General features: G+C 48.1%; 1 protein-coding gene across 1 annotated transcript in view; it reads right to left on the bottom strand.

Moving 5' to 3' along the window:
- Window positions 1-11,341: 11,341 nt before the first annotated feature.
- The window catches only part of Togaram2 (TOG array regulator of axonemal microtubules 2), a 55,485-nt gene continuing 54,559 nt past the window's right edge, over window positions 11,342-12,267 (bottom strand). The window contains exon 20 of the mRNA XM_075955257.1: window positions 11,342-11,823. Within this exon, the coding sequence (XP_075811372.1) occupies window positions 11,519-11,823 (305 nt within the window). The 3' untranslated portion in view covers window positions 11,342-11,518. The remainder of the gene's footprint in view (window positions 11,824-12,267) is intronic.

Here is a 12,267-nt window from a genome sequence, read left to right as displayed (position 1 = left end):
CTATGACGCCAGGATCAACTCTCCTCCACGAAGACGCTTTTGCCAGGCTATTTTGTCCCATATGTTAGCAGGGAAACCAATTACATGTGGTTTGTCTCAACAACACAGCATTGAAGTCTCCACTAAAAGCTTTGTTTAGAAGCAAATTGCTCCTGACACTGGAAAATGAGGCAGATTAGAACATCCATCCCCTCCCACCCACACCTTGCTTCTCCTGTTCATGCCTACTTGTGGCCATGCCACCCTTGGCCTCAGTGTCTATCAAATTCTCTGGCTGAGCTAAACACCCACACACTCTGGGTCTGAGCAAACACAACTGAGCCTCCCAAACAAGAGGCCTGTTCTTTGCGCCGGGTAGGGGCCCCGAGCCCAGAGATAGGGAGGGTATAAGGCATTCTCACAGACCTCCCCACCCCCCGAGATTCTTGCCAAGTTTATTCCTAGGTTATCTGCAGAGAAGTTCTGTTGGTGCTGGAAAAAAAAGCCAAGGAGCACCACTCCTGCCAAAAACCCTACTTCTTCCAATGAGCCAGATACTTGCTGCAAACCCTGGAATTTTTCCATCAGGAGCTGTGGAGTACTTTCTATTTAGAAAAGAATTTGCAGTGATTGGGTGATTCAATGCCTGCTCAGTGGGTTGTCAAAAGACAAGAATTCTCACCCACGGGTACAGCTAAGCAGGCTCAACTTCCCAGATCTGCCTCCAAGCTGAGGTTTTTCAGTTTGAGAAAATTACAGACCTCAAATCCGTTTTTGTTAAAATAGATCGTGGGCTCAAGCACGCGTTATACTGGGTCCTGGAGCCTCCGCCTCCCTCCTACTTCTCCCTCCCCAGGATCAGGCTTGTGAGTCTGACTATGTGAATCTCACCTGACCTGTCACGTGTTTTAGAACGAGAGTGGCAGGGCTTCAGGGACCCCCCCTGAAGCACCATTGATGAAATGACCCGGAGGGACGGTGCTCACCCCTGTTATGCAAGGCTACTGACTCGTGTTTGCTCGTGGGACTGTGTTGACATCATGGTAGTACCTGAGCCACAGGTGTAGTTCTGGGATGAGCCTAGAATGTGTTATCTTCCATTTGGGTACCACCCTAAGTGGTTGGGCGGGCAGCTTGGGAAACACAAAGGCAGGGCTGAGCAAGCAAAACACCTCCGAGCTAGCAGAAGCAAACAATGTCGGTAGCCTCTGAAAGTTTACCCATACGTGAGTCACTTTAGGCACCATGGTTCTGGGACCTAAAGCAGTGTTTCTCAACCTGGGGGTTGCAACCCCTTTAGAGGTCATATATCAGATATCCTGCATACACTATGATTTCTAACAGTAACAGAATTACGCTTATGAGATTAGCAATGAAATACTTTTATGGTTGGGATTCACCACATCATGAGATACGAAAGGGTAGCAGCCTTAGGAAGGTTGAGAAACACTGGTTTAGAGGAAGATACCTGGGGATCTTATGAAACAAGGCAGAGCTCCGACTACTGGGATTGCATAGACACATTCTGAATGAAACTGGGGTGTGGTGGTCTCTGTAAGCATCACGGTTGGCAAGAAAATGATCCAGATGGTGTAAGAAAGAAATCTGGTTCCGCTCAACCAGCTGGTTAGTCAACCAACGCTTGGTCAAACTTGTGAACTCTGATGCCAAGTGAATTATTTTTTACAGTAAAACTTTGAACAAACTTTCCCTCATGACAATTATCACAACAAAGCTTTAGGTGTGGCACTGGGGTACTTGTGGGTATAACACAAGAGAATGTTTAAAGATCGTAGCTTTGGAAGCCCAGATGTAAAGGCAAACCTGATAATCCTGGGGAAGGCAGATTACCAACCCAGGCCTCGCTCATCAAACAGCCCAACTGTAGAAGTTCATTAGTCACTGAACGTCCCACGGCAGTGATGAGAGCTAGACATGACCAGCCTGAAACCAGACGACATGCTGTATCATAGAGAGTCAGCACCCCAGACAACTTTCTGGAAGAGCCAGGTAGGAACTCCTGCTGTGCCCATGAAAGTGCATGCTAGGGGCCTTCCAGAGAGTAAGGCTGCCTCCCCCAATCACACACGCACACACACACACACACACACACACACACACACACACCATGCTACACTGCAGGTAGCAAAGCCAGGGGACAGCAGCTTCTGTTCCTGCCATCAGTCATGGATGGCACTTTCTTACCCCTCTACAGGACATCCTTGTGCCCTGAGAGCCTTGATGACTTGCCATATGTCCCTACATGAGAGGCTTCAACTGCCACTAGGACCAGGAAGCAATGACAATATGTTGATGTGGTTCAGTGACCCACAGGCTATGGGACTTCTAAGCCACCTTCTACCAGAGCATGTCAGGGGAGTGTAGCATGAGGACCATGCTTGTCCGGGTTTCTGTCCTGCCCAGTTCTCACAGCCAGTAAGCCCCCAAGGAAATATCACATAGAGAGTCTATATTAGTGATAAACTGATTGGCCCATTAGCGCAGGCTTTGTATTAGCTCTTACAACGTATATTAACCCATTATCCTGATCTATGTTAGCCACATGGCTTGGTACCTTTTTCAGCAGGGTAGATCACATCTTGCTTCTTCCGTGATCTGGGCAGGACTGGGGGTAGAGCTTCCTTCTTCCCAGAATACTCCTGCTCTCGTCACCCTGCCTCTACTTCCTGTCTGGTTGACCCGCCTAATCTTCCTGCCTGGCCAATCAGCATTTATTTAAAACATGATTGACAGAATACAGACAATTCTCCCACACCACTTCCCCCTCTTTTTTTCTTTTTAAAGCAAGCCCTCCATGTTACAGGAGAGAGTTGCCAATACTAAGGAGCTGGGAACAGGAGAGGCAATGAAGTTCAAAGGTCAGGCCGTGTTGTGCAGACACCAGAGCAGATGGGTTGCAAGAAGTAAAGACTTGGTCATCATACAAACATCACCTAAGCAACCCATGAGTTAAACTCTGTACAAAAAAATTAAACCCATTTCAAGCTGCCAGGCTTATAGTATCAACTCAGCTATCCCTCCTGAAGACCAGGCCCTCCCCAAAACCCATATCTACCATTCTACCATAGTAAGTAAATTCCTGGTAGCCATGAAGGGCAAGGTCAATCCCACAGGTTCTCAGATCCTTTTATCTATGCTTATCAACTCTGTCAAAGAGTCGTGCCCTTGCTGGGACAAATCCACTTCTTTCACTCAATAGGAAGACACAGTTTTTGTTTACCTTTTTAGTAATTACACCAATGGGCCCAACCCACCAAGCAAGCACTCAGAAGTGTGCTTTTCCATAGTAGAATTAGAAACCAACAAGGAACATTGTTTTTATCTGTCATTCTTACACCAGACAAGGGGGTGTCTCCATGGGGTACATCATACCCTATTCTTCTTTGGACCAACTCTCCTCTGTGGGTGCACACACAGCATTCATCCTCCATCCCTCAGAGCTGTAAGGAGGGGGGTATCAGCACGACTTTCACCCAACACATTTAGTAGCATAGCAAACAGATCTTCCCCAGGGGGAAAACACAATCTTTTCTTTCCATCAAAGCATTCACGAAGGTGGGGAAAATGGCGCAAATATTATTCTAGCAGAGCAGTAATAGCTTTTTTGCAAGTATAAATACAATCTTCACAATGAAATATAACATCTCTATGGGCTGTGCTGTTGTTTACTAGAAGCAGTATCTATTTTCCTTCCACATGTCACGTGCCCAGTCCAGATCCTCAACTATTCCAAACTGATAGAAATGCATGGCAGACAGACCAAAGAGATTTGCCCCTTCGTTGCAAAGAGCTTATGCTCGGCGAGGCTCAATTCATAAATCCTACAGTGTGAATGAAAGGAGTTTTGAGAAATGTATTCTTTGTCTAAAATAAACCAGTGTTTTGCATGTACCAGGGGAGCTGGTACAGTGAATGATGCATGTTGACATGCTTGTCAATTGATCATCTGGTCGACCGCTTACAGGCTGCCAAGCACCCACTCCGTCTTCCAAAGGAGATCTTTTCAAAGGTAATATATTTTTAAGTAGCCCCACATCAAAGATTTTGTTGAACCACCATAAAGTAAATGAGTTCTGAACCTGTAGTAACAGAACATGGTATATTGCGCTATCGTTTCCTTCCTGTGCCTGCCTAAAGTTTAAATAAAGTCCCATCAATCCATCCAGACATTTTTATGAAATGTAATTAAAGATGCCTTGCACAAGAGGAGGCGCAAACAGTTAACTCACTCCGCTCTCTAATTCAATTTTATGGAGGAGCTCGGATTCTACAGGCTTGGTTACACCCGTGGACTTTAGAAAGTCAGTTCGAGGATCATGGGTGGGCCCGGCATCAGGGGACAGTGACGTTCTACTGATCCGACAGCCAGGGTTCTAGATGCTTGGTGTCCCAAACACCTTGGCAGTCTTGGTATTTCAACCAGCATTGGACCTCGGTTGTAATGGCACCGGCAGGACTTCATTCATAGCCAACTGGGGTAAAAATAACCAAGAACAGAGGAGAATTGGAGACGTGGAGAACAGGAGGTAGATGTGGCTCACTCTTTGAAAACCAAGATTGGGGGGGGGGGGCACAGCTGTCTAATCCATTTTATTGAGACATCTTAGAGAACTCAGAATACCGTTGACTCTCTCTCTCTCTCTCTCTCTCTCTCTCTCTCTCTCTCTCTCTCTCCTCTCTCGTGTGTGTGTGTGTGTGTGTGTGTATAATGTTCACAGATGTCTGTCTTTACTTCACAATTCTGGTTAAGAATTCATTCTCATGTTCCCCTCTTTCCAGAGCTGCACCCTGACCCATAAAAAAGGGAAGAATGACTTTCAGAAAGCTGGGCCCAGTAGCCCAGTCAGTCCTAGCAGCAGAGAGGTGGAAAGAGAAAGACGTGAATATCAGACCAGACTGGGCCACACTGGCAGGTTCAAGTCACCCTAGGCTATATAACAAAACTTTGTCTAAAGAAAGAAGGAAGAAGAGACAAAGGGAAGGAAGAGGGGAGGAGAAAATGGGAATGGGGGTGGGGAAGAAAATCAGTTGTCAAACTCACTAAGAATTGACTGGATTCTTTGAAAGTGTCCTTGACATTCTGTGTGAAATTAATAAAAGATTAAAACATTTTGTTTAGAGATACAAGTCTTCGTGTCAAATATACCAAATGGGGAAATTAAGTTCCTAACTCCCATTTATCTGAGGCAGAATCTTGGGGAGATCTATCCATCGCAGAGATGGTCAGAAATTACTTTGGCCCCTAAATGTCCTCCCAGAGGGAGGATAAAAGACCTGACAATATTTACACCTTTTCTTTGTATGCAAGGCTCTCCCTTTCCAAAATACAATCACCTAAACTTAGGTCCTCCCAGAGTATGAACAAAGTGTCTCTTCAGCTCCTCTTTTACAAAAATAAACAAACAGTAAGGTTGAGAGCTTGCCAACGTGTTACTCCAAAGATGTGTTACTCCAAAGATGTGTCGCCAGCTAGTGGCGGGAGACACACACATATGCCCAGTTCCAAAACAGCTTCCTTCCCAATACACCTGCAACCAACCGCTTCTGGGTTGTTCCAGGGTGGGGCGAGGCAGCTCTGGAAGACAGCGCAGCCTTCTTGGGGAATTCCATTTACAAATAGGAAACTAATTTTCATACCCCACCACAGCCCCACCATAGTTGCATCCATGCCTCCTAAACTGGCTTGGATAGAATTTTAAACAATAATCCCTTGTGGACCCAACTAGTCCTTCTCATCTCTCCCCAAACACACGTATCAAACTGCCCCTGGCATTAAGGGAGTAGGAGTCGTTTTCCAAAAGCTCTTAGCTCCTCACTGCCATGAACCCAGGAAGTGGCTACCAGGTGACCATATGGCATTCCCCAGCAGTTGCGGCTGCATCTTCCTGCTGGGAGCAGCCCTGGCTTTACTTCAGTGCCCCAAAATGGTTCAAGATGGCAGATTCAACAGAAAAAAAAAGTAAGCCTGTCATGAAAATTATTTATCTAGCGGTCCCTTCCTTTGAAAGGGAAAGGATCGACTGTGTTTACAAAACCTGGGGCCTTTTGTTAAGCTATTGTTTAGTTAACGTTTCTGACGCCAGCCCTGGAGGTGCTGGTTCACTTTCTGCACGCAAAACTTCTCAAGGAGAGCCCAAGGTGACGCTAATAACAGCTGTCAACCCGCAGAGAGGTAATTATAAAGCCATGATTAAAACAAAACAAAGCCTCAAATGTCACAGCCTTCTTCAACGGAACAGGGGTTTGACAGGGAACCGGACACCAGACCGCCCCCTGAAAACGCCCCAGGAATAATGACCCAGCACATCCTCCGCAGGGCCCTGACTCAGAAACACCCTCCCTCCCCCCCGCAGGGGACAGAGAGTATCCTGTGCCCTGATACTGCAGCCTGGAGCCCAGCTAGTGGCAACAAGCTCTCTAATCTGCCACCTCTTGGGACTCACCAGCCTGGCTGCCTGATCCTCTGTAGATTCCTGGGCCCTTTCCCCCAGAGCCAGATCTACGGTGAGGCCAACCCAGCAACCACCCCTGCCTCCTCTTCCCTCCCCCTCCCCAGAGCAGTTTTCTGCAACCATGTTTGGGAAATTCTAGTTTAGAAAATTCTGACCCCTTGGCTGTAGGGTTTGCTTGGAAACTTAACCATCAGAGGATTAAGGCCAATGCGGAGGTCCTGAACCCTAGGCTTGTGTGGCCTGGTTCTGGACTGGGAGTATAACTCAGCTGGAATAGTGTTTACTTGTGCAATGCGCCCACATGATGAAGTTGGGCACAGTAATTTGTACCTGCAATGCCAGAACCAGGGAGGTCGAGACGGCTAGGTCCCAAGAGTTCCCTGACCACCTAGCCTCATGACCATCAAGCCCGGGTCAGGGAGATACCCTGCCTCAAATACCTAAGGCTCTCTCTGCCCTGAGGTTTTGACAGAAAATCTCTGAGTTGAGAGTAGATGCAGGAACCCATGGTATTTCCATGGGCTGTGACTGACCTGGGGGCAAGAACTGTCTTAAAGGTGTAGAAGACCCTGATGGGTCAAGATCCATAGAGAATGACAGACCTGGGCACATACCCAAGCTCCAGCTACATTCTAGGGCCCGACCCTAAAGCAGACCCCCCAGCCAGACCCATGGTACCCATGTCTTATTGGGAATGTCAAAACTCAAGCCCTGGTCGGGTCTGTCAATCAGTCTGTCTGCACTTGACCCAACTCCCTGAGAACTCTACACTGGCTGAGGACACTCGCTCTGCACCCCTGGGTCCCAGCTTTTTCCAGCAAAAGAGAGAGGTGACCTCCTTCTTCGAGGAAATCAAGAAGAGTAACAGAACCCAGCACGTTGCAGGCCTTTGATTAGCAGGCTGCCTTGTTCTCCTGCCTCCCTTGTCCCACTCCACAAGGAGAGTGGAAAGAGTGTCACCCTTCCCATCCGCTCCTCTCCATCCTGGGGATGTAGCTGAATTACAATGTAAGGAAAACACTTTTCTTTTTTTTTTTTTTTATTTTTCGAGACAGGGCTTCTCCGTAGCTTTTTGGTTCCTTGGTTCCTGTCCTGGAACTAGCTCTTGTAGACCAGGCTGGCCTCAAACTCACAGAGATCCGTCTGTCTCTGCCTCCCGAGTGCTGGGATTAAAGGTGTGCACCACCCGGCCTAAGGAAAACACTTTCATCTAGAAAGCTCAAACCCTCCTGCTTCCAGCTGTGAGCCTCCAAGGAGATAGGAGGGGCCACCAGGGAGGGAGGGGCATCCAGATCTTCTTATCCACCCTCCAGTGAAAGGCCTGAGAGTGGAAAAAGGCCAAGGGTGGCTGCAAGAGTCTGTCAAGCAAGGACAAAGGAACAGAAATGACAGACCCCAAAAGTGAGAAGGTCCCTGCCTCCTAGTAGAGACGACAGAACACTTTGTTTGCCCTAAGCTTGCATAGACTCGGTGGGTCTCAGGTTCCACCAAGCCCCAGCACTGCAAGGAAAACAGAGCTCCACATCACTAGTTTCTCCAAACACTGACCCCCTCAGAATGTCACAGCCATTGTCAAGGGCTCCCCATGTTTTATGCTAAACAGTTTATAAGAATTACCTCAATAATCTTCAGAGCAGCTGGGTTAAGGTGTATATTATACACCTCACCACCACTACTACCACACACACACACACACACACACACACACACCATACATACACACACACAGGAGAGAGAGAGGTTGACAAAACGTCACACATCAGCAAGTCAAATGCCTAGATTTCTTAAGCTGAGACCCTGGGCCTCTGTACCTGACCTCAGTCTCTATCTCCAATGGCTGGACACCCAGAGGTGAGAGGAGAGCAGACCTGACAGCCTGGAGCACCCTAGAGCCAAGGATATTGTGCAGGGCCCTTTTAAAGAGGAACATAGTGAATGTGCACAGGAGGTGCTCTTGGTGGTTGCAGCTGAGGATGTACACCCAAGGTCAGTCAGTACAGACGCCTGAAGACTCACAAGTCCTGGTGGGTACAGTCTATAGACGTCTCTATAGTGTGTTATTCTCACGCTGGGGGTAGAGGGGGAGAAGAGGACTTGCCATAACCAAAACCTACATGCCCACCCCCAGAAGCATCTCCTGTGTCCTAGTTAGGATTATTATTGCTGTGATGAAACACCATAGCCAAAAGCAAGTTGGGCGGAAAGGGTTTATTTTAGCTTACACTTCCAGATAACAGTCCGTCACCAAAGGAAGTCAGGACAGGAACTCAAGCAGGGAAGGGATCTGGAGGTAGGAACTGATGCAGAGGCCATAGAAGGGAGCTACTTATTGGCTTGCTTCTCATGGTTTTGCTCAACCTGCTTTCTTATAGAACCCAGGACCGCCAGCCCAGGGATGACACCAACCACCATTGGCTGAGCACTCCCCCATCAATCACTAATTAAGAAAATAATTACAGGCTTGCCCACAGTCCAATCTTATAGAGGCATTTTTCTTAATTGAGGTTTCTTCCTCTCAGATGACTCTAGCTTGTGTCAAGTTATTACAGCAAACCAGCAAATCCTAGAAGTAGAGTTTCTGGCTCACTCACAATAAATCAAAGGATGGGGTGAGCCCAGCCCTCAGCCACCATCTCTGAGGTCTAGCAGGACAATGTTTATGGCCCATGAATGGCCTTCATATGAGGCTTTTGGAGGATGTCCCAGCAGGCTGGGGCCCTGGTTGTTATTGTGCTATCCTCTCTGTGGTTTACAAACAACAACCTGCAGCCAGAGTTCACCTGAAACTTCAATTCACCACACTTGATTTGGGCTTCCCAAAGCCTGCCAGATCCGCCCAGTTCTTTCTCGGTAACAATGTACCAGGGGCATGGGCTGCAGACCTTGACTGTCCAGCAAATATAAACCCTGAGATCGTGAAGGAAAACAGAACAGAGCAAAGATTTACCCTTCTTTTCTCTACAGTTGGTGGTTATTTTCGACACATCCACCCACGAGAGCCCTAGGAACAGGAAGCTTGGGCTTGAGGTGGGTACAGAATTATTTCCTCTCTCTCTCTCTCTCTCTCTCTCTCTCTCTCTCTCTCTCTCTCTCTCTCTCTCTCTCTCTCTCCTGTGTGTGTATGTATGTGTCTGTGAAAGTATATGGGGGCGTAAGAGAAAGACCCTCCATCTGACTCAATGAGGCAAGGTTTTTCAGTCAAACCCAGAGCTTGCCAGTTTGACTAGTCTGCTAGTTGGCTTGCTCTGGGGATCCTGCCCTTGCCTTCTGATCCTGGAATGACATAGGAGCTCCTGTGCCCACCTAGTATTGACTTAGCCTCTGGGGCCCTGAATGCTAGCTCTCATGCGTGCACAGCAAGTTCTTTAACCACTGAGCCATCATCCTCCAAACTCGGCTTCATTTCTGTCTTCAAACATCTCTGCCAGCCTCCACGTCCCTCAGCCCTTACCATTCCAAAGAATCTTGAAATACTCTCGTCTCTCCTTGGATCTTGACAAGCAGAAAATACGGGTCTTCCCCCTCCACACAACCCCCCCCCCAAAAAAAAGCTTGCTCAGACAATAAGCAAACATGGTTAATTAAATAGCATAAAGCCTTAGGAAGATTTACAAATCAGTCTCTTTGAGTGCTTCTGCACAGCTTCCTTTGTAAGCATTTCTCCTGGCCCAGACTGAGTCGGCTTCCGGAAAGCCCTGCTGGGGTCACCATGAGGTGAACAGCAGCTCACAGTGGCTCTGGAATGACCCGCAGTCACACTTAAGCTGACTATTAAAAGCCAAGCCCTAACCTGACCTGCAATCTCCCACTCGGCATGGGGAGGGGCTGGCCAAGTTCTGGTTTGGCCCAGAGCTTCCCTGGCTTAAAGCCAGGCTCCCCTGGAGAGACTCAGAACAGTATAGAACTCATATCAAACCTGGAGATCAGATGATGGATGATGCAGGGGGATTCCACTGGGTGGTGGGCTGGCACTGCCAGAAAACCTGCTGGCATGAGGCTGGACCTCAGGACTTCACCATCTGCAACTGGCCCTGTATGGTGCTATGTCTGAGTCCTTGGCCAATGGTGAAAGGTCACCCCTTCAGCCTTCTCCACATCACAGCTGCCTGGCCGTATGTTCAAGGCAGTGACCTGAGCTCTTAAATCCCGGGCATAACACTGTTGACCTGTAACTAGTCAAGGCAAACCAAGGCTACTACAGGGATGCCCAGACCATGCCTACATGGTCAGGACCCCTCAGTGGTTTATCCCTAGGGACTAATACTATTCTCTGTTTTCTCACAACCTGGCCCACACTGAGCCAGACATTCCCAGGATTCAGCCCATCTATAGCAGCCGATGCCATTTTGTCTAGTCCATGAGACTAGTAAAGTAAAGTACGGCATGCAGACTCCATCCCACAGTCCCATCCATGCTGCTTTAAACATGAAGCATCATCTAGTCCTTGTCAGAATGAGCCAGATGGCCAGCTTCTAGCAAAGGTGTCTAGTAGTGCATTTGCTAATTCTTATTTCTCTGTGACAAGCTGGGCAGATCCCCACAGAAAGTCCCACGGGATACACAGAGACTTAACTCAGGTTCTGCAGGGCTGAAGCAGGATGGGCCGGAAGATGCATGGCGTGCAATGACTTCCAATCAAGTCAATGAGAAGCAGAGCGTATCTGAGTGGGCAGCGAAGGGCTCTTCGATGCAGGAGTCTTCCAGCTGTGCACAGACGTGGGGGCTGGGCTGTATTCCTGCGCTAGGTTGGCCTATGTGTCCCCCTTTCTTTCCTAGCTACTTGTCACTATCTTATCTAAAACTAGGGTTGCTGTTTTCATGTTTCATAAACCTGTCTGCTGGGAAATTTTCTATGGTTAAAAAAAAAATGTAAGATTAAAAAAAATCTTAGAAAAATAAGCAATTCTTTTATTTCTACTTCAAAATATACTGTATACAATGGGGACCCTAATGAGGAGAGTAGGCCGTGAGGTGACTCGATCATAAAAATAAAATAAGGTAAAAAAATGATAATTTCCCACTTCAGACCCATCTTTAACCCGGCTGCTGGGGGCAGGTGGTTCAAGTCATCTGCTGTCAGGGGGCGTTCCCCCACCGGCAACCTTGTCATTGCCACCCAGAGAGTCAGAGTCTACAAGTCCCTGGAGCGTCTTGACAACATGCTGGGGCTGACTGGCAGCGAAGTCCTGCAGGCGGGACCCCATTTGCTCCTGGAGGCTTCCAGCCAGCCTGCGCACCACCGTGCGGACGTTCCCACCCCGTCCCGGCAGCACGCCGTTGCCGCTCATCTTGTTTAGGAAGTACCAGAGGACTGGAAGGATGTGCCGTTCCACAGCCTGAGGCTTTCGGGGGTACACTGAAGCCACCAGCACTGTCAAAGGAAAAAGGGAGGGTCATTTGAGCTGTGCACTCTCTCTTCCCACCTCTCTCCAGCACCACCAGTTCTGTGCTCAGAGCAGAGGGCAGGCACCCCTGCCGAGCTGACTTCCCACCTAGGCCCCATGCTCAAGCCTCACCACATTCAGGGACCCATGAAAATGTTTCAATTTATTTTAACATCAGAAGAGAAATATTGGTTTGTATTCACAACAGTTATAAAATATAATTTTATTTTCTATGAAGGAAAGGACCACAAAGCCAATGCAAATGAAGTAGGTCCATGGTGATCGCAGTGCATTCCCTCAGCCCCAGTGAGGGAGATGGGGCAGGTTGCAATTCCACCTCTGTAGGCAGAGACTGTTCTTATGTTTCCCGGCCGCCTAGACCCGAATAATCACACAAAACTATATGAATTGCAACACTGTTTAGCCAACGG

The sequence above is a fragment of the Microtus pennsylvanicus genome, chromosome 21 (assembly GCF_037038515.1).
Source record: "Microtus pennsylvanicus isolate mMicPen1 chromosome 21, mMicPen1.hap1, whole genome shotgun sequence".
Lineage (NCBI taxonomy): Eukaryota > Metazoa > Chordata > Mammalia > Rodentia > Cricetidae > Microtus > Microtus pennsylvanicus.
This window is presented reverse-complemented; position numbering and strand designations above follow the sequence as displayed.